Source organism: Podospora anserina, chromosome 6 (assembly GCF_000226545.1).
Source record: "Podospora anserina S mat+ genomic DNA chromosome 6, supercontig 1".
Lineage (NCBI taxonomy): Eukaryota > Fungi > Ascomycota > Sordariomycetes > Sordariales > Podosporaceae > Podospora > Podospora anserina.
In genome coordinates, this window is record NW_001914852.1 from 138003 (window position 1) to 159756 (window position 21754).

The 21754-nt window shown below is 54.2% G+C and overlaps 8 protein-coding genes across 8 annotated transcripts; 4 read left to right on the plus strand and 4 right to left on the minus strand.

The window, feature by feature from the left end:
* Positions 1-703: 703 nt before the first annotated feature.
* PODANS_6_11590 (uncharacterized protein) lies at positions 704-1608 on the plus strand (the record flags this gene model as incomplete). Its single annotated transcript, XM_001906799.1, has 2 exons — positions 704-1222; positions 1318-1608. The coding sequence occupies 2 exons, from the start codon at positions 704-706 to the stop codon at positions 1606-1608; spliced, it is 810 nt and encodes a 269-aa protein (XP_001906834.1).
* Positions 1609-1748: 140 nt separating this feature from the next.
* PODANS_6_11600 (uncharacterized protein) lies at positions 1749-3694 on the minus strand (the record flags this gene model as incomplete). Its single annotated transcript, XM_001906800.1, has 3 exons — positions 1749-2032; positions 2111-3259; positions 3325-3694. 3 exons carry the CDS (start codon positions 3692-3694, stop codon positions 1749-1751), a joined length of 1803 nt encoding a protein of 600 aa, XP_001906835.1.
* A 948-nt stretch (positions 3695-4642) lies between these two features.
* PODANS_6_11610 (uncharacterized protein) lies at positions 4643-5722 on the plus strand (the record flags this gene model as incomplete). The annotated part of the gene is made up of 1 exon (XM_001906801.1): positions 4643-5722. The coding sequence occupies one exon, from the start codon at positions 4643-4645 to the stop codon at positions 5720-5722; it is 1080 nt and encodes a 359-aa protein (XP_001906836.1).
* A 288-nt stretch (positions 5723-6010) lies between these two features.
* On the minus strand, positions 6011-7581 carry PODANS_6_11620 (uncharacterized protein; the record flags this gene model as incomplete). The annotated part of the gene is made up of 2 exons (XM_001906802.1): positions 6011-7166; positions 7238-7581. Coding segments are annotated over 2 exons (1500 nt in total), but the record flags the coding sequence as incomplete, so codon positions are not given.
* Positions 7582-10762: 3181 nt separating this feature from the next.
* Positions 10763-12535, plus strand: PODANS_6_11630 (uncharacterized protein; the record flags this gene model as incomplete). Its single annotated transcript, XM_001906803.1, has 1 exon — positions 10763-12535. The coding sequence occupies one exon, from the start codon at positions 10763-10765 to the stop codon at positions 12533-12535; it is 1773 nt and encodes a 590-aa protein (XP_001906838.1).
* A 233-nt stretch (positions 12536-12768) lies between these two features.
* Positions 12769-14850, minus strand: PODANS_6_11640 (uncharacterized protein; the record flags this gene model as incomplete). Its single annotated transcript, XM_001906804.1, has 3 exons — positions 12769-13800; positions 13873-14724; positions 14809-14850. 3 exons carry the CDS (start codon positions 14848-14850, stop codon positions 12769-12771), a joined length of 1926 nt encoding a protein of 641 aa, XP_001906839.1.
* Positions 14851-16055: 1205 nt separating this feature from the next.
* Positions 16056-20413, plus strand: PODANS_6_11650 (uncharacterized protein; the record flags this gene model as incomplete). The annotated part of the gene is made up of 3 exons (XM_001906805.1): positions 16056-16810; positions 16877-17774; positions 17834-20413. 3 exons carry the CDS (start codon positions 16056-16058, stop codon positions 20411-20413), a joined length of 4233 nt encoding a protein of 1410 aa, XP_001906840.1.
* A 187-nt stretch (positions 20414-20600) lies between these two features.
* On the minus strand, positions 20601-21606 carry PODANS_6_11660 (uncharacterized protein; the record flags this gene model as incomplete). Its single annotated transcript, XM_001906806.1, has 2 exons — positions 20601-21470; positions 21529-21606. The coding sequence occupies 2 exons, from the start codon at positions 21604-21606 to the stop codon at positions 20601-20603; spliced, it is 948 nt and encodes a 315-aa protein (XP_001906841.1).
* Between the last annotated feature and the right edge of the window lie 148 nt (positions 21607-21754).

Genomic DNA, 21754 nt, shown 5'->3' on the forward strand with positions numbered 1-21754 from the left:
CCTAGGAGTGCATCATCTATCGGGGGAAGCTGCGTTGTCGCATTGCTAAATTTGGCATTTTTGATGTTGATCATGCCGAGAGACTGGCCTAACACCTTGGCATATTCTCTCCCCCGTCAACAAAGCTTCTCATTAGACTACAGTGCCACAAAGATAGGCACAGAACGGCATCCTTCCCAACGATAAGCAAGTGAGAAAAGGTGACGGCCTAGGGTCGCATCAGTATGCGGCTGTTGCAAAGCAGCCCTCCCACCAGACCTGGAATCTTTGCTCAGAATGGGGGCTGAGGCCAAGACGCCGATCGGACGGCCGTAAAAGACAGGCCGGGAAGGTGGCGATTATATCCTACCTACAAACGGCAGGACCAGATAGACGCGGGAGCATGGTCGGCTATTGCCCCGTCTTACTGGCCTTGAGGTGTGGACGGGTTACACGAGCAGGGCGATGATCAATCTCTAAATGACCTGCCTGTATTGTATCTAGGGTAGGCAGTTCAACGGCCGGAACCGCGGGGCCGCTGATTGTCGCCCCGATAGTAGGAGATAGATCGAAGACGATAAAAGGCAGCAGATATCCCATCATCGCTCAACTCAACTCTGCTGCTGGCACGCCGGCAGCACCCAGCACCGAGCACTTCCCGTCTTCCCTCTTCACCAAAGCAAAAACCTCGTTTTGGTTTCCAGCATCAACTCGTCGGGTCAAAATGAAAGGCTCAACCATCCCCTTGCTTTTTGCCGGAGTGACGTTGACAGCAGCGTATCCCATCACCGGCGACGTTGTCAACTGTCGTTCCGGGCCGGGCACCAGCTACTCGGTCGTGAAACAATACACGCAGGGCCAAGATGTCACGATTACCTGCCAGACCGAAGGTACCAACGTCAACGGCGTCACCATCTGGGACAAGACAGCAGATGGCAACTGCTATGTGTCAGATTACTATGTGCAAACGGGGGTCAATGGTTATGTAACAGAGAGATGCAGCGGGGCTTGCACAGCTCCAAAGTCCAACCAGGCAACGGTGGATCTCATTGCCGAATTTGAAGGCTTTGAGCCCAATGTTTGTATGTCTTCTTGGTTTGACTTGGCTGTTATCTTCAAGCATTCTGACATGAGAGGACAGACATCGATCCTACTGGAAATCCAACCGTCGGCTATGGCCACCTCTGTCAGCAAGCTGGCTGCGCTGAGGTGCCGTATCCAATCCCGCTCTCCCAGGCTGATGGCAAGAGGCTCTTGGCGAGCGACATGGCGGTATGTTTTTGTCCTTGATATCCCGGCCATCGCTTGTCACAGAGCCCCTAACTCAAACAATTGCAGCGTTTCGAGCAATGCATCACAGCCATGATTACAGGAGCCACACTCAACCTGAACCAGTACGGCGCCCTCATTAGCTGGTCCTTCAACATGGGCTGTGGCGCTGCCCAAACATCGACTCTGGTGGCAAGGCTCAACAAGGGCGAAAATGTCAACACTGTTCTGGCACAAGAGTTGCCAAGATGGGTGTATGGGGGCGGAGTGGTGCTTCCTGGGCTCGTGAGAAGGCGAAATGCAGAAGTCGCGCTTGCACAGACGGCAGGGAGTGGACCAGCGTTGCCAGTGCAGTGTTAGATATCTGTTTTGGGTACACGTAATGGGAAGAAATAAACGAACTGGTGGTAGATTTGTCAAGTGTCTATTTATCTACCCATGTACTACATTACAACAGCCATACATCTTAACCTTGACCATGGAAGCTGTCACAGACCCTCTTAAAAGTGAGGGGTATTCAAGAACAAGCCCATCAGGACACCACCGATAGTGCCGGCGATAGGAATTGTCGCAATCCAGGAGAGCATCAGCAAGCCGACCCGCTGAAAGTTCACGGCCTTGAGGGTACCATTGCAGAGCCCGACTCCGACGGTGGCACCAGTGATGCACATTGACGTTGATACAGGAAGCGAGTACTGGCTGAACACGAGTACTGTGATGGCGGCTCCCATCTCCATGGAGCAGCCCCTGCTTGGGGAGTGATATGTGATCTTGTTGCCCATGACTATGACAGCACATGTCAGCAACCAGAAACCTCACCCCTGACCGGGAGAAGAAGAAAAGAAAAAGACTGAGCACTTACCCTTCATGATATTGTAGCCATATGTCAACAAGCCCACAGAGATGGTTGCTGACAAGACAGCCAGCTGCCAAATTGGCACCTCGGCTTTGCTGGCAGCGGCACTCCCAGTCGACCAGGCAGAGTAGATAACAGCCCAGGGGCCAACCGAGTTTCCAATGTCGTTGGCGCCATGAGCAAATGAAGCCGTGCAAGCCGTCAGAATCTGGACAAAGCTATATGTGTGCTCAACCTCGTTCGGATACTTCTTGGCCTCGGCGTACACTCTGGCCATCCGTTCACCCTCGGGCGTGCCTGCGATGCCCGACTGAGCGGCGTGGATGTCGTAGTGAAGACCATACAATAGACCACAGACAACCATGGCCGGCAAGCGTTTCAGGAACATGCGGATGTTGTAAATCTCGTATATCCGGCCTGGTCCCATCGGGTTGTCGCGGAGGGTGCGCATGGCCCAGCCCATGGGACCCCTCTTCTTGAGCAACTTGGCGTGTAGCTTCCGCTCCCCTTGGGCTTGGATCTCTTTGTACGTCAACTGAACTGGGGCTTCCCCGAGCTCCGGGTCCTGATCCAGCTTCTTCTCCGGGTTGCTTCCGCTCTCCGTTGGGGTAGGTGAGGACTTGGAGGGAAGGGCCTGGGGCTGTTCCTCATCGCCCGAGTCCTCCTGGACAACGGCGTAATTTGGAACGTTGGCTCTGTCCATGACGGCAACTTCTGGTCTCTTGAACAGCAAAGGCCCGTAGATGAACATCCACCACTTGACTCCATGATCCTTCTTGATCACCTTGGCATCAACAAACGGCACAAAGAAAATGGCCGCCAGTATCCCAACGCCGGTACCTGTACCCATGGTAACGGCCGCGACGTACCAGCCGGGTTTCTTGTTCAAGCCCAGATTCGGGGATCCCTTGTAGACAATGGACAGCGTGCAAACGGTGCCGGCAATCAGGAAGAAAAAGGGAGACGAGTACACAGCCCATGGAACGGGGTTCTTTCTCAGGTGCACTACCAGCTTGATGAGCATGAAAATGGTGGCCCCAAAGGCGGCTGAGATGGCGGGTGCCATGACGAGCCCAGAGAAGATGGCACCCAGGCCCTTGCCGTCGTTCCAGCCCCATTGCACCTGTTTTGCGCCGACTGTCGCAACGCCCACACCTGTTGACAGGCCTGTTAGCATGACCGGTTCGTGCTCACTCTGTGGGAAAAGTCTGCAAACTAACCGGCAACCGCGGAGACCAAAGAGTATGTCGAGGAGACATGAGCCGAGTGTCGGGTGCACCACATGACCCAGGTCGACGCACCAGCCAGGGCGCAGGTAAAGGCGAGCATCTGCACGCCGGCATTGTCTTGGAAGGCAGCGTGGGGGATAATGCCGTTCTTGATGGTCTCGGCCGTGCGGGCGCCGACGGTGATGGCGCCCAACATCTCGAAAATGGTGCCAAAGATCATGGCCTGTCGATAGGAAATCGAACGGGAACTAACGGACGTGGCCCAGGCATTTGCCACGTCGTTGGCGCCGTTGTTGAAGGCATCCAACAGGGCAAAGAAGGTGCCAATGACAAAAACATAGGTAAACTGGTCGAGTGCCATGTTGGCTGTTGGTTGTTGAGAGTGCTTGAACTATCTGGCGAAGGTCTGTCGGAGTTCATGGTCGGCAACTCTGCCTTTTGCCTCTTCCATTTTAAGGTGATCAGTGTCCATTCGGCTGGCTTGTCCTCATCTGTTTACCGAAGCTGAACGCCATGAGGTGGTGACAGAACGAGGGCATTTTCAGTTCTGTCGTTCTTCTATGCATCTTGCTCGTCCAGTCAGCGTATTTCATATGCCCACGTGAAGACGGGAAATGCTAGGAGTGGCCCGCAAAATGCTGGCTAAACCCACTTCAGAGGTTGTGTTACACGCGAGGTAGCAGAAGAAAGATGCAGGGTCTCTGGTATGTGGCCAATGAAGCGGGGGGAGCCAGCTAGGGGCTGAAGATCGGCGCCGGTCTCCGATGGATGACCGGAAGAAACTGAGGGTTGAGGAAAGAAACAACGCAGGTCATGACGCTTCTCAAGAGGCGTGCCACTCGAATGGTGGTGGAAAAGGAAGACGCATGCCCAGCTGGAACCCTTCCATTCGCTCGGGACCTTGGCTAAGGCTTGTTTAGGTCAAGCATTCTTAGCGCCAAGGCAGGGCAGGGGCCGAGGGGCTAGACCACGTTCCATGCAAAATTCCTAAAGACTTCTACTCTGCCTCTGTCTCCTTGACTAAAATCCCAAACTGACTCGTGTTCGGGGGCTGGCTCGCACTTTTCGCACCTGCGCCGCTTTCACACCTGTGGTGCTGCACTCTTCCCGCCGTTGAACCGTTGTTGGTGATGCTGTCGGTCAGACTGAGTCATCGCCGAAGGACTTGTGCCTCTGGATCAATCTCGACAGCCTCTGCGGAAGTCTGTCTGTGTTTTGATAACATGGAATCAATGTCCAACCGCAAGTCCAAAGTCCCTGGCAATGAATGTTCTTAGTACCTAGGTGGTCTCAATTTCCGTCATTCACAATGAAGCTACGCCATCTCGGTCTTGTTTGCGCTTGCGTCCGCCTTATCTCTGGCCACCGCCTCGAGAAACCAGCACCTCTACCACTCGCCACGCGGATTGTTACCCAGTTTCCCAATCCGACATGGATAGAAAACATCGCTGTCCGGTCGAATGGTGACCTCCTCATTACCGAGCTCCTTCCGAAACCCATTCTCTACACCATCGTAAATCCTGCCAGCTCAGCTCCACAGGTCCGCCTACTCCGTGACTTTTCTGCCGAAGAACCCCCTGTAGAAGGCTTGACAGGCATCGCCGAAGTATCGCATGACGTGTTCGTCTTTGTCGGTGGCAACACGACAAATCTTTCATTCCATGCTTGGAGCGTCAACTTCACTTCCGCAGCCCACAATCCCTCAACAACTACCGGTCCTATTATCAAGAAGATTGCCGAGCTCAAAGATGTCAAGCTTCCTAACGGCGTTGCCACCCTTCCCGGCTCCCCGTCTTCCGTGTTGATTGCAGACTCTTTGGCCGGTCTGGCGTGGCGCCTGGACATTCTGACAGGAAAGTCCATCGTCGCTGCACAGATTCTCGAGATGGGGGCTCCCTCAAACGAGACGGACCCCAGCAAGAGAGTTGGCATCAACGGCATCAAAGTGCATGGTGGATTTCTGTACTTCAGCAACAGCAACTCAAGATCCATCTACAGGGTCAAGATCAGGAAAGACGGCACACGAGACCCCAGCGCCCATGCGCAGCTAGTTGGCCGCTTACCGGAGAACGTGTCGTTCCTGGATGATTTTGCAGTTACCAGTCATGGTGGAAAAGGGGCAACTGTATTTGGGACAACCTCTTCTGATAATCGGCTGTGGGCATTTGTGCAGGGGAAGAGTCCGGTGGTTGTTGCCGGTGAACTGGACAAGTTGACATTGGCGGGCTCGACAGCAGCCTCGTTCGGGAGAGGGAAACGTGATAGGGACATCCTGTATGTAGTCACATCGGGAGGGGTGGGGAAGCCATTGAATGGAAGTCTGACAGAAGGGGGAAAGGTCGCGGCGGTAGACTTGAGGACCTTTTGTCCATCCATTATGATCGGGTAGAGTAACCAGCAGCACCACTGCTCAGCGGCTTTGTGGGTTGATGCATCTGCCATTGTTGGAGACGTCAAAGAGGCCACTGCTTGAATAGGTAGACTGCCTACCAGCTTGCAAGAACTTATCACCAAGCATAAAATGAACCAGATTAGGACTCAACAGCAGTATGGCTGCTCTTCATTAGGTACTCCAGAACGCTAGGGGTATAAAATTTTAAAACTAATCACAATCAAAACCAGAAAACCCAAACCAGTCATTACTCAAACCCGTCTCTTCCGCCGGCTTCCCCCCTCATCATTGCGTTTTGTCTATGGGTCTCTTGACAAACACGCTGCGCTCCCACCCGTCGATTTCATCATACAGCGTCACTCTGTCGAGCTCATAGCCGCCAATTTTGGGCAAAATCTTGGCCCAGATGACCCAGTACACCCCACCAGCGAAAATGATGCCAAAACCGACAACACAGTGAAGCCAGTATGGCAACTCGTCGTAAATGTTCTGACCATCCTCGGGGGGTACAAATGGCGCAATGACAAGGTAAATGTTGCTGAGGAAAAAGAAGATGACAACGGGCAGGGTGGCCGAGATGGGAGGGTTCCAGTTCCACGCCTTCCGGTTGAGGTAGAGGTAGATCAGGCCAAGAGCGACAAAAGTGTTGATGATGGCCAAGGGGTACGAGATGAGGTTGAGAATGAAGTTGTAGGCATCGCCGGGAGGAGGGGCAAGCATGATGATGACCGAGACGGCCCAGTGCTCAAACAGACCCGCGGTGGGGGCGTTGAAAGGTCTGTTGCTGGCCCAGAAGCGGGAGTAGGGAAGGATACCCTCACGGCCGAGCTCCTGAACCAGACGCCCCTGAGAAAAGATGACAGACAGAACGTTGCCAAAGGCAGACAAGGCAACAAAGACGGAAAGGGCGCGCTCGGCAGTGCCACCAAAAACATTTCTGAAGAGCGAAGCAGCCACCAGGCGCTGGGCAGCGAGAATCTCGTCCTTGGGGACGGCGGCGAAGTAGGCAATGTTGACAAACATGTAGAGGACTGAGATGACGCCGATGGCCAGAGGAGCGGCGATCTTGAGGGTGCGGACTGGGTTCTTGGTCTCGGAGAGGGCGTAGTTGGCGTTGCTGTAGCCGATGTAACTCCAGATGACATTGTAGAGGGCCGTCACAACACCATAGGCAGATCCAGTGGTGCCCTCAAACGCATCCGTGAAGTTGTGAGGCTTCTCGTCTTCGGGAAGCTTGACATGGCCGGCGAGAGCGACCCAGCCTGCAACGACGATGATGAGGATGATGATGACCTTGATGGTGCCGAGGAGGTTTTGCAGGCGGATCCCCCACTTGACGCTGGTGGCGTGGATCAGGAAGGCGGTGGTGATGCAAGCCAACCCGATGCCGCGCTGATTCCACCGATCGACTTCGACGCCGGCAGCATGGAGAATGTATTCGCTGAGAAGGAGAAGATTAGTCAGTTTCAAGTGCTCACATCACATCTTGCCAGGCGGGAGAGGTGGACATACCCAAAGACGACCGAGTTACCGCTGGCCCAACCAAGGAGAACAACGTAGCCAGTGTAGAGGCCAGTGGTGAGGAACTTTGGCTTGCGGAAAACGTATTCGAGGTAGTTCTTCTCGCCTCCGTTCTTGGGGATGGCAGTGCCGAACTCGAGATAGACAGCTGTGCCGGCAAGGGCAATCAGCATGCCGGCAACCCAGATGAACAACGACAGACCGACACTGCCGGAAAGCTTCAAGATGGAGCCGGGCGTGGCAAAGATGCCAGTGCCGATAACCCGGTTGACGATCAGAAAGACTGCAGAGACGATGCCAATCTGGCGTTTGGCTTCGCTGGCGCGCTGCAGTTGACCTGGACCACATGTGTTTGTTAGCTGCGTCGAACAGGATCAAAGAGAAGAGACAAATATCATGTACATACCCACTTCGCTGCCCCCTTCGGAGTTGGCGAGAGTGCCCGGCTCCTTGAAGTCATGGCTATCACCCTCGGGGGCGGATCCCGTGAACTTGGACATGCTGCTGGCCCTGTGTGATTGGCGGGTGGGCTTGGAGGCTGGACGGAGCGGGTGGTTGTTCCAGAAAACAGCAGTTCGTCTGGTTGAAGCTATCGGTTTTATCTATTTTTGCTGGCCGTGTCCCAGAACTTCAGATGGCAGCGGCTGATCCGTGTCTCGGCAAGGCTTCACAGGGATGGACCTGTCGCCACCGATGCTGGGCCTCGCTCGTCACCACAGACCTAGAGCCAAAGAGGCAGGAGATCAAGTCAGTTCTGCATCCCACGTCGACGGATCCCTGACTATATGGAACGCACAGAGTGGGCACATTTTGCTGTGCAATGCCGCTCTCACTGGCTCCAACCCTGCTTGTACGTCATAGTATCCGCGGCGGCGATGTCGTGATTTGGCGTCATGGCACCAACCACGAAAATTTTTTATCCTCCTTCCCAACGGCCGCCCCCGGGACAAGCACGGTCAGCCCAAGAGCCCAAACCCATGTTTTCGATAGCCGGTTTCTGCAAGTCTGGCCGGGCCGAGGGTGCTACCGTGCCACCGGCCACGGGAAGTTTAATTTGTCTCTGCACCGTCTCTTTGGCCATGCCGCGCATCACGTCAATCCCAGCTCCACTTTGTGCCATCTGCTCGGTGAGGCTGTTTGTTGGACCATTGAACAATGGCGATGGCGACATTTTAGCCCCCCTCCAAACAGGCAGGTCGACAGCTTGCCCTCTGCTGACCATCACACGTCCTCGCTTTGCCGCGGCCCATCGTCCCTGCTCCTTGTCGTGCCATTAAGTCCTTCGATGTCGATAAATGTCAGATGCCACTCATGCAGGCCGTGGCCTGTCAGGTTCGCTGGTCTCGGTGGAGATAGTTCACACCTAGCATGAACACCTCCTCATCGACAAACATGAAACCTGACATCCCCAACCTCCAGTTAGGCGACGGCATCCTCTGCTGGTCTCCATCTCTAATCGCCGCCCACTCTGGGGAAGACCCTCCCCTCCGTATACGGCCCGGAGGCGTCGCCGTGGACAACTCCAGACTCGGCTGACAAGGGAGTACCCTGATCAATCCCCATTGTTGTTTTGTCCCCGATCTCGGATACCAGTGCCACGCTTCAGACTCCACTTCATCCTCAGGTGTTGTAAGGAGCCTGCGATTGCGGATCGAGTAGGTTGATGTGATATGTCTAACAGACGGCAGTTGTCAAACCGCAGCCATAGCCTTTGGACGACGTGCTATCGTTTAGCTGACAATGAAAGGGCGCTCGGCATCGTGGGAACTGGACTGGTCGGCAGGTTGAATGTGGTAGACTGTCGAGGTCGGTCATGGAATGTTCAATTCGAAACGGATATCTTGGCATGCTGGTAGTGGAAAAGTCAGCAGACATCTATAAGTCTGAGGGTGCAACACAGCTTACCATAGCTGGGCTGGATCAAGGGCTGACCAGGCAGTCTGATACCACCTGATCGGCCAGGTGTCGAAAGGCCGCCATGAGGGTTTCACAGTGGCGTGCAGTTTTCAACCTCAGGTTCGTGCGAGGTCGCTGCTGCCGGGCCTCAGAGGGGATGGCTTCCATTAATAGACAGATATGAAAGAAGCTCAATGTCCGACATTCGCAGTGCCGGCATGCTAGCGGATGACGCAATTGCGGAATGGGCCAGTTTGTGACAGTCAAAAATCCCCAGAGCCGCCAATTGACTCCATCAGGTTGGCGAACGACATCCTGAGATTGGGTCAGTTTAGGAACACATCGATGACAGCCGGAGAGTGATCACGCAATCTCTCCACTACGCGCCCATCTCCAAGGCCTCGTGTGGATAACTTGCTGCTCTTTGGGGATTAGACACTCAAACTAAGGTAACTTAGTTGCCGTTGCGGGGGCAGATCATGGCGCTTTCCCGTTGATGCAACCAGGTACCGTATCATTGCAGCACGGCGTCTACTGCACCAAGTAGGCCCAGTTATCATGTGCACCTTCCATGCTCTCGATAAGGGTCCTGGCACATCCTGGGTGTTTGAACCATGGATGTTTTATGCAGCTCTGGTGATATTAGGCTGTGGGTTCGTTAACCCTGAATCCCTGAGAGTTTGAATGTTTACAACATCAAGCCTTGTCAAGTGGATGTGACATGAAATTGTTCTATAGGTAAATTATTCAGTGGAACAAAACAAATTCTGAAAACCACGCAAGCTATTACTTCATGCGCAGCAGAAAGGACTTCGTCGAACTTCTGCAAGACCGAGGGCAGCATACCTTGGCTCCTTCTATTAGAGTCTTTTCCCTGATAAAATCAGCAAGAGCCTGTATATTGTATCATGAGTGAGCTTTCAACAGTGTGTTGGTCTAGAACAATACCTACCTGCTCTGTATGGCCCAAGGGTAGATTTACTGCCTGAGTTAGATGTGACATATGACAGACCTCCAGTACATTTTGAACATGTAGATCCCTGGTGCAGGGGTGCTCTATGTACACATAACAATTTCATGTTTGATTCAAACCCTATCTGCAATAACTGTGGGTAAGGTAAGGTACCTCTGTATGGTGTTGAACAGCCATGTTCTTGGCCCAATGGGAACCTGAAACCAGGCTCAGGACACAAGTACCACTAGTATAAAAATTGAGGATCAACCCCGTAGAAAGCGAGCAATGATCCGTGGACCAACGGGAATAAACAAACACCAGAGGATACCGTCTAACCTCGGACTCCGAACGGCCGAAAACATTACCACCCCAAAACATATTCATTGCTCGCAGAGTGATTCATGAGACTGTTACAAAAGATACTCCTCAAATGGCTTTAGCCAGCTTGTTGTTATTTCCTGGGAAGTATCATAATGTCTAGATGAAATTTAGTCCTGCTTAAGTCCACTAGGACTCATCCCTCCGGCAAATGCGAGCCGGCCATGCATGCCGAGTCAAGCAGACCGAGTTCAATGTAACATGCCTTGAACTAATCACAATAGCATTTGCTTAAACAGGACTAATTGTATGGCCGAGCCGCAAAACTGCATGTATGGTCTAACCTGATGCATCCCAAACCGCGTCATCGTGTTCTCGATGTGATCCTTCGAATCAACCCCTTGGTCTTGGCGACAGGACGCACAAATTATCAGGTCGTCTTCCAGGAATCCTCTCAAAAATTTGCACAAAGGTTCTGGCTGCCTGTCTATGGTGCTCTGCAGATACGGATCATGCAGACGCTTTCACTGAAGCGTGCTGCGGCGGTGGCTGGACACCCTTCCAGCCTCAAGCTCAACAAACGCCTTGCCCGCATTTCTATCCTTATTCTTAGCTTCACCCTATCTGTGGCTCTGTTTGCTTGGACCAAACAGCATGACCGGCACGCTCAGCGATCCTGGCTCTCAGGGCTGTTGCACAGAGCAAAGTATGGTGGACAACGGGAGACCCCCTTTTACCCTCACGACACAACAACCAGCTTTTCACCCGTGTCTTTCTCTGCGGATCAAGTCGAGAACTTGTCCACCAAAGACATGTGTGCTTCCTTCCCCCACTACCTCATCCGAGAACACATCCAGCCAGTCTTGAAGATGGGCCATGGCGAAAACCGCGACATGATCAATGCCCAGCTCAACAGCGTATCCGCCTGCTTCCACCCTGATGAGCTCCTCATTTTCTCAGACCTCCCAGAGACGCTGCCAAATGGCCACCAGGCAGTCGACATCCTCCGCAACCTTCCGCAGAGGTACAGGATGATCAACGACACCCCCGAAGCCCAGCCAGAGCCCGACTTTGCTGCCTACGAAGCCATGTACGACCTCTTCCGAGCCGGGAACCTGACTGCCGAAAACAATCCGACGATGAAGAATAAAAGGACCGGGTGGAGGTTGGACAAGTACAAGTTCCTGGCGCAGGTAGAGCGTGCCTGGACCGAGAGAAAGAACAAAGACTGGTATTTCTTTTACGAGAGCGACACGTTTGTCTCGTGGGACAATGTGTTCCGGTTCCTGTCAACGCTCGATCCCAACAAGGCGCTATACATGGGGAGCCCTTCTCCGGGCCGTCGCGATCCCAAGACAGATGAGGAGACTTGGTTTGCCAACGGAGGTCCGGGTTATGTGCTTTCGCGGGGCGCGATGAGGGTCCTGTTTGAGAAGAGACCTTCGTCGCGGGAAACGGGGGTGTGGACGGAAGAGCCGTTTCTCCTGAAATACATAAACGTTGTGAGGACAGACCCGTGTGGTGATGCCATTCTGGGTTGGGTGCTTTGGCTCGTAGGGATACGGCTCAGCGGCTTCTTTCCGTCGTTTAACACGTATGCACTACACTCACTACCATACACACAGAGGTTGTGGTGTCAAAGCTTTTTGACTATGCACAAGCTAAGCCCAAAAGAGATGGTCCGGCTTTGGAGATGGGAGTACGGAAACAGGAAGCTGGGTCGGCCGTTGATGTACGCCGACTTGTTCGAGAACTTCTTCCTGCCGGAGATTGAAGAGGCCGATGCGAGAAACAACTGGGACAATACAAACTGGGATCGGCTGGCGCGTGGCAGTGATGTATACGTTAACAGTGTGGAGGAGTGCCGCGAGGCCTGCGAAAAGAAGACTAGCTGTCTCCAGTACCACTGGAATGGCAAACAAGCCAGAAAGTGTGTGTTGATGCCCTTTGTCACACTGGGGCGAGCAAAGGATCCCGAGACAGTGGTGAAGAAAGAGGGCGGAGAAGAGCGATTCGTTTACACCAGTGGCTGGATAAAACCTCGCATCAAGAGCTGGGCCAAGGAGCATCCTTGCGCGATACCTGACTGGTTGAGTCCCAGTACTGAAAGACATTATTGATAAGCGTCACGGTATTTGTCTCCAACCGGAAGATTCATGGATGTTGAAAACAGTACATAAGAAGAAACAAAAGGCAAAACAAAATACACAGCAAAGAGGTATAGAGACAGCGTTGTCAAAATTCATTGGATATCGTTTTATCCGATCTTCCACCGTCGGTAGATACCTAAGTCATGACAACCCCGAAGTAAGCAGGGCAAGAGTATTTCATCCTAGACAAGCCTTCAAAATTCTTACCCTCCCCCGTCGATATCCATAACTCCATGTCTTCTGGCCGCCTCGACAATAGCACACCGGCTGAGCCTGGACAGTTCAGTAATGAACTCTTCAACTAGTTTGAGCTGCAGTATCTCATTTTTGGCAACCTGCTTGATCCTCATATTCCTGATCATTTCAGGCGCCGAGTCTAACAATGCGACATCAGCTTCCGCTTGTGGCTCCAGGGGGTTTAATAAGACGCTGCAGAAGATGTTGAGAACTGCCGACATGGGGTAGAACAGCATCATACAGAATACCTCTGGCGCCATCAGCACGGGAAGCGCACTCCTCAGGTAGAGCAACGTAGAACGGCTAGCTTCTACACTCAGAGCCAGACTAGAGCTGACGCCCTTCATCTCCTCACCAGGCACCACCTCGCCATGAGCGCCCCAAGCCCGACATCTTCCCGTGGCGCGGTGGATGGTGGCTACCAGGTAATGATACTCAAAATTGATGACAATGGTTCGAACACTGTCGTGGGCTTCACTCAGGGCTTTGTTGACTCCCACATGGCGGGAAATCGAAAGGGCGGGCCTGTGTTTGAGCGGGACAGAGAGCCGCCACTTTTCCAGCTCATCGTCGAGTTCTCGTATATTCCGCAACAGCTCGGCGTCTGTCTTGCGGAGGGCTTCGGCCGAGTAGAGCAGCTGACATGTTTTTGACTTGATGAGCGTCAACCTCAAGTCGCCAGGCAAGCTTGGGATCATGGTCTCATCATCGTGGTCGACTTGCATATACCGGTCGAGGTACTGAGTCAGGGCATAGTTGGGCGGCAGCGACAGGTCGCAATGTTCGTCTGGGATGCAAGGCGGCTGGCCAGTACGCAGAGAGAGCTCCTTGTCAAAGTTGTAGGTCAACCAAAAGAGCTTGCGGAGAAGCTTTGATGCCCGCGACGCCGGCGAAGAGGATGACCAAGGGTTGGCGATGGTGTGTGCGCCCAGCATAAACATGATGCGACAGGCGAGGGAGAGACATATGAGAGAGGACTGAACCCGGCCGGCAAAGAGCTGGTACATGGTCTAGTAAGCGGTCAGCAGGTGAGAAATCACGTAGCAGAATTGGAGCTTGAACACACTGACCAACATGATCATGGTCTGCAAACTAGTCAGAGTAAAATCGCGACGCAGCGCGGCTGGGAGCAAATGCTGAGCCTTTGCAGCCATCACGTCTCCTTCTATTGGCGGCACTACCGGCGATTCGGAGCCCACAAATAAGGTCACCATGCATAGAAAGGCAAAGACACAGGTTTTGGCAACAAGAAGCTCATGGGGACCGGGGCTTCCCAGGCCGTAGGCGGTGTCTATGATCTCCTCAAACAGAACAGTGTCCAACACAGGGAACACCAACCTGAAGTGAGAGGTGCCGAAGAAGGCGAGGTATCGATCGGTCACGGCCCTGTCCGGCAGGGACGGCGGCTCCTCGATGGGCGGCAGCACATCCTCCTTGCCCAGCTGCGGCGCACCGTGGTCAACTTCATCGTCATCCCACACGGCAGGAAATACGGGGGCCTGGCCGGCACGGGAGTGAATCCACTCCCGGCCCGTGGTCGAGAAATGCGGAACTCCGTTGTACGAGCTGATCTCGCCAAGGTGGTACCCGGCAAAGTGCAGCTTGCCGAAACAGGGCCGGGAGCTAGATACGGGGGACGGTGGAGGCAGACCCTCGGGATCTCTGCACGGGGAGAAGGCGTTTGTGGAAGAGGACAGCGGCGCTGGAGCGGTCAGAGGGTCCGTCAACAGAGCCTTGAGCGGCTGCAGCTTGTGGGTCAGGATCTCTTCAGGTGCGTGAGGACTCGGCCTGTTATTTAATTTTGTGCTCGATGGCTTCTTGGACACGCCCCTCTTCCTCGGGCGTATCTCACGATCAAAGGTGCATTCGAGGTCATGGTGTTTACACCAGTCACAGGAGGGATGGGCAGGTTCACACTGAATCTACAGCAACAGGAAAAGAGACCAACGGGACACAGTCAGCAACTGGACGACAACGTGGATGTAATCCGATTCTGGGTTGCACACCTTTCTCTTGTGACACGCATCGCAAGCCCGCTTGCGCCCCATAGTCGGCAGCGGGAGCGGGAGAGTGGCCTTGACAGAGAGCGATAACGCGGGATTTGAGGCCGCTGACAAAGCGCCCGGTCGGGTTTGATGCGGGTGTGGCAACTGGAGGAAATGGCAGCGGGCAGCGGGCAGCGGGAAGGATGACGCAGGGTGTGTCAATCAATCAGTGGAAGCGACGCGCGACATGGCAGCTGTCAAAAAGTTGCCATCGAAACCTAGTTTCAGACTCGTCAGTCCTCAGCTGGACCCAACATTCTGGTTTCCTGATGACTTTTTGCACCGAGCTCAGCGAGCTGGGTTCAACGATGTCACTACTCACCGCTCACCGCTGTCTCTCTTTCGAACTCGAACTCGTCCCAAGAAAAAGAAACACCGTCCGTGCCCGCGGAAGCGGCATGTGCCGTGCCAAGCAGCCAAGGGCAAACCCCGCCCTGCTCGGAACATTGGTGGAAGCTTTCTTCACTTTCTGCCGAACCACCCGAGATTTCAAAGCACCGGGGCCGGGATTCGACCTCTGCGCGGCCTGCGCCTTGATCATTGCCTTATCTCCGTCTAATAACCCCCCGAGACCATCGGCAGGCAATGCACTCACCGTCCGAACCCCGTTCGATGTGGGCGCCTTGGCCCCCGATGGCCCCGTTGCCCCCGTCTCGCGATGCCGAGCATTCGTTACTGCCCATTGGCGATCCACATCCCGTTCGTTGAGATCGATCTTCATGTTTCCAGAACAGTCACCATATACGTAACATCGACACTCTTTTCGATGACTCTAACGTTTGCTGACCAAGGAAGACGATGAACTTTTCGTATACCCGCTCAGGTGCCCCATTTTTGAGATTGGCACAGCTCCAGCTCATACTTCCCAGACAACTCTACGCATTGTGACTAAGTGGTTCCATCCTTGGAGAGCTTGCGTTGCAGTCTCCACTCGTGTCAAGGCTTCAAAACCAACACCGGGATCAGGCCGTCACCAACTTCGTGATTCAGGAACAGAGTGGAGATGTGAGCATCCACACTCCTCCACCATCGCGGTGATGGGTTGGCCGCCCTGCCGATGCCGATGGCCGAAGCTGACTGAGAGGAAATGGGTGAAAAGAAAAAGTCAATTAAATAGCCCTGGGGGCCTCGTTTCTTGGCTCTGATTCTCTCTTGGTCCTCCATCCCATCGTACCGGTCCCTCTCAACCCCTTCGCCGGCAAGCCATCATGGAGACGGCACCAGCTTCCAACCCCGACCCCACGGGAGTCATCCACGAATGGAAACTCAAGCACAAGGTCGAGGCCATCCGTGAACGCGACAGCCGCTCTGGCCTTCCCCTGAGAGAGCTTGGTGTCACTTGGAAAGATCTCACCGTCAGCGCCATTTCCTCCGACGCCGCCATCCACGAGAACGTTATCTCCCAGTTCAACATCCCCAAGAAGATCCAGGAATCACGCCACAAGCCGCCCCTCAAGACCATCCTAGACAAGACTCATGGCTGCGTCAAGCCAGGAGAGATGCTCCTGGTTTTGGGCCGTCCGGGCTCAGGGTGTACGACCTTGCTCAAAATGATTGCCAACCACAGGAAGGGCTATCAGAACGTGGAGGGAGATGTCAAGTATGGCAGTATGGACGCATCGGAAGCGGAAAAGTACCGTGGCCAGATCGTTATGAACACCGAGGAGGAGCTCTTCTTCCCCTCCCTCACCGTGGGGCAGACCATGGACTTTGCTACTCGTCTCAAGATCCCCTTCCAGCTGCCCGATGGCGTGCAGTCCAAGGAGGAGTACCGCCAGGAAATGATGGAGTTTCTCCTGGAGAGCATGAGCATCACCCACACCAGAGGCACCAAGGTAGGCAATGAGTTCGTCAGAGGTGTTTCCGGAGGCGAGCGAAAGAGAGTGTCCATCATTGAAACGTTGGCTACAAGGGGCAGTGTCTTTTGCTGGGACAACAGCACAAGGGGTCTCGACGCGAGCACGTGAGTTTTCTCTGATGCATTTTATATACCCTGGGGTCATCAGCTGACACAAGGTTCAACCAACAGAGCTCTGGACTACACCAAGGCCATCCGTGCCCTGACTGACGTTCTCGGGTTGGCCTCGATTGTCACATTGTACCAAGCAGGCAACGGCATCTACGACCTCTTCGACAAAGTCCTCGTCCTCGACGCCGGGAAAGAGATCTACTACGGCCCCATGAAGGATGCTCGCCCGTTCATGGAGCAGCTTGGTTTCGTGTGCCGCGACGGAGCCAATGTTGCTGACTACCTCACCGGTGTCACGGTCCCTACTGAACGCTTGATTGCCCCCGGCTACGAAAAGACCTTCCCCCGCAACCCCGACCAGCTGAGAAGCGAGTACGAAAAGTCCAACATCTACCAGAAGATGATCGCCGAGTATAGCTACCCAGAGACAGAGGAGGCCAAGGAGAAGACCAAGCTGTTTCAGGGCGGCGTCGCAGCTGAAAGGGACAGCCACCTCCCCAACAACAGCCCCTTGACCGTTTCCTTCCCTCAGCAAGTCCTTGCCTGCATCATCCGGCAATACCAGATCCTCTGGGGCGACAAGGCCACCATTGCCATCAAGCAGGGCTCGACACTGGCACAAGCCCTGATCTCCGGTTCTCTCTTCTACAACGCCCCCAACAACTCGTCCGGTATCTTCCTCAAGGGAGGTGCCTTGTTCTTCGCCCTTCTCCACAACTGTTTGCTCTCCATGTCTGAGGTTACCGATTCCTTCCATGGCCGCCCCGTGCTCGCGAAGCACAAGGCCTTTGCCTACTTCCACCCTGCCGCCTTCTGTATCGCTCAAGTCACTGCCGACATTCCCGTTCTGCTGTTCCAGGTTTTCATTTTTGCCATCGTTCAGTACTTCATGGTCGGGCTCACCATGACAGCCGGCGGTTGGTTCACATACTGGATTGTTGTCTTTGCTACCACCATGGTGAGTTTATTCCCGCCTCTGTCTCTCCTTTTGCCTCGCTAACGGGGTATTTCTTCTAGTGCATGACCGCCTGCTTCCGCATGATTGGTGCTGCGTTTTCCAACTTTGATGCCGCCTCCAAGATCTCGGGCTTGGCCGTCAAGCTGCTCATCATGTACACGGGCTACATGATTATCCGGCCCAAGATGCACCCCTGGTTCGGCTGGATCTTCTGGATCAACCCCCTGGCTTACGCCTTTGACGCTCTCCTCTCCAACGAGTTCAAAGGCCAGATCATTCCTTGCGTCGGACCAAACCTCGTCCCCACTGGACCTGGATACATGGGCCTCGAGGTTGGCCAGCAGGCATGTGCTGGCGTGGGCGGCGCCCTGCCAGGTCGCAGCTACGTTCTCGGCGATGACTACTTGAGCTCCTTGGAGTACGGAAGCGGCCACATCTGGAGGAACTTTGGAATTGTCTGGGCTTTCTGGGCCTTGTTCGTCACCATCACGATTCTGGCCACCACCAACTGGAAGTCTGCGTCTGAGGGTGGGCCCTCCTTGTTGATTCCCAGGGAAAAGTCAAAGGTTGGGCTTCACGGCGCTCGCAGGAACAAGGCTGGCGACGAAGAAGCGGCCGTTGACGAAAAGGGCGGCTTCTCCTCGGGCAGCGGCAGCGAGACGGACGAGACACTTGCCGTCAAGGGTGCAGATGCGCAGATGCAAAAGCAGGAGGTAGATCTTGTTCGCAACACTTCGGTCTTCACATGGAAGGATCTCTGTTACACTGTTTCTACCCCTGACGGCGATCGCCAGCTCTTGGACAACGTGCAAGGATGGGTCAAGCCTGGCATGCTGGGTGCCTTGATGGGCTCTTCTGGTGCTGGCAAGACCACTCTCTTGGATGTCCTTGCGCAGAGAAAGACCGAAGGTGTTATCAAGGGAAGCATCATGGTCGATGGTCGTGAGCTGCCTGTCTCTTTCCAGAGAAATGCGGGCTACTGTGAACAGCTTGACGTGCATGAGCCGTATGCTACCGTCCGGGAGGCGCTCGAGTTCAGCGCCCTTCTGCGGCAGCCTCGCGAGGTCCCCCGTGAGGAAAAGTTGCGCTACGTCGACACCATCATTGACCTCCTCGAGCTGCACGACCTGGCTGACACCCTGATTGGCCGCGTCGGCATGGGTCTGTCTGTGGAACAGCGCAAGCGTGTCACTATCGGAGTCGAACTTGTCGCCAAGCCCTCGATCTTGATCTTCTTGGATGAGCCCACCTCGGGCCTCGACGGCCAGTCTGCCTACAACACGGTCCGCTTCCTCCGCAAGCTCGCCGACGTTGGTCAAGCCGTCTTGGTCACGATTCACCAGCCCTCGGCCCAGCTCTTTGCCCAGTTCGACACATTGCTTCTGTTGCAACGCGGCGGAAAGACGGTCTACTTTGGTGACATTGGCGACAACGCTGCTACTGTCAAGAACTATTTCGCCCGCTACGGTGCCCCCTGCCCCAAGGACGCCAACCCTGCCGAGCACATGATCGATGTGGTGTCTGGCCATCTCTCCCAGGGCCGTGACTGGAATGAGGTTTGGCTCTCGTCTCCCGAACACAGCGCAGTCGTCAAGGAGCTTGATGAGATCATATCCGAGGCCGCTTCCAAGCCTGCTGGCTATGTGGACGACGGCCGCGAGTTTGCCACGCCCCTTTTGGAGCAAACCAAGGTTGTCACGAAGCGCATGAACATTTCCCTGTACCGCAACCGAGACTACGTCAACAACAAGATCATGCTGCACGTCTCGGCCGCGCTTATCAACGGCTTCAGTTTCTGGATGATTGGCGACGACATTTCGGATTTGCAGATGATTCTCTTCACCATCTTCCAGTTCATCTTCGTCGCCCCCGGTGTCATTGCCCAGCTGCAGCCGCTCTTCATCGACCGCCGCAACATCTTTGAGGCCCGCGAGAAGAAGAGCAAGATGTACTCTTGGATCGCCTTCGTCACGGGTCTGATCACGTCTGAGATTCCTTACCTCATGATTTGCGGCGTCTTGTATTACTGCTGCTGGTACTACACAGTCGGCTTCCCTACCTCGTCCAAGCGTGCCGGCGCGACGCTGTTTGTCATGCTCATGTACGAATTTGTCTACACGGGGATGGGCCAGTTCATCGCAGCCTACGCCCCCAATGCCGTCTTTGCCTCGCTCGCCAACCCCTTCGTCATCGGAATCTTAGTCGCCTTCTGCGGTGTCTTGGTCCCCTATGCACAGATCCAGGTCTTTTGGAGGTATTGGATCTACTACCTCAACCCCTTCAACTACCTCATGGGGTCCATGCTGGTCTTTGCTGCCTGGGACTGGCCCATCAACTGCAACCCTCACGAGCTGGCCAGGTTCGATCCTCCCAACGGCACCACTTGTGGCGACTACCTGAGCACCTATCTTGAGAAGGGGTACGGCATGGCTGCGAACTTGTTAAACCCCGATGCTCTTTCCGAGTGCCAGGTCTGCCAGTTCAAGTCTGGAAGCGACTACCTTCGCACCATCAACCTGATGGAGTACAGCTACGGCTGGAGAGATGCCGGCATTGTCGTCATCTTTGTCATCAGCTCGTATGCTATGGTCTATGGCTTGATGAAGCTGAGAACAAAGACCAGCAAGAAGGCTGAGTGAAGAGCACTACTGGTTTTCTTTTATCCTGTTTTGGCCTTGTTCACGGGCTTTTGGTAAAACGTGTACATTTTTTGCATACTTTTCTTTTCCTTTTCTTTTCTTTTCTTTACACACTTTGATACCTTGATAGACATTTTGCATAGACAGACATTCACATAATTAATTTCAATACTGTTCCTGTTGACCACTATGCCTTCATAGGTGCAAGCTCCCTCCCCACAAGCCTCTCTTGGCTATCCTCACCCGAGCTGTAGACATCATCTGGCACGGGGGGCGCAATGGAAGCGTCGCCCCTCTTGATTTCAATAATCGAAATGACGGGCAGCAGCAACATCAACATACCCAACAGCTGGCCGAAGCTCCACGTCTTTTCCCCCTCATCAGACAACAGGACATCTGGTGTGCCAAACGCTTGGGAGAGGAGGTAGGCCCGCGTGGTGGCCCCGAAAGCAATGCCTGCCATGGCAACAATGCCCATGGCTTGTACCACGCGAAAGGCGCGTGACTTTTGCCTCCTGCTCTGAAGATACCAGGTGGCAAGCCCAAAGATCAGGCAGTTCAAGGCTACCACGACCACGGTAGCTACCACGTCCAGGCCGCCCAGTCTAGTCGTATCAGAAGGGCGAGTCCAAGCACATGCGATGGGCAGGGTATCCGGCAGATCCTTGATCTTGGCCTGCAGCAAAAAGACGCCGTACACGATGGAGAGGAGCAGGTTGAGGAACATTAAAAGCTGTCTCATCCATCTGAGCACCCAGTCTCTCTTGAAGTCGTTTACCAGAGACAACAGCGCGGCGTTGTGGGTGGCCATGGACAAAAGAGAGAGCATCCAGATGATGAAGAAGTGATACGGGGAAAGCTGCCACGACTTGACCAACCCGACAGACTGCAGGCCGATGCCCACGAGAATCTGCTGATCAGAGTAGCCCGAGAGCAGCTTTCTTCGGACGATGGAGGGGTTCCGGATACACTTTCTTGGCCACCGAACATCCTGGAGAATGAGACTTGCAGCCATGCCTATGACAAGGAAGGCGGTAATTGTGGATGATAGCAAGACCTGGGGCCCACATTTTGTTAGCTAACTTGATTCAGCCAGGTAGTTGGACTCGACTTACACCAGCTCCCGCTACACCGGCATCGCTTGCAATGCTTTCTGGAATGACATTGCAACTTCTGCCTGCAAAAGCCGCCATTTTGCTTTTCGGCGGTTTTTTTTGGTTTGTTTTTTTATATCTTTTTCGTTCTGTGGGTTGGTGAGGAGAAAAGGAAAAGGAAAAAGAAAAAGAGGATGGATACACAAGAGTTGCGAAGAGTGGCAATTTGCTAAAAAGAGCGGAGGTG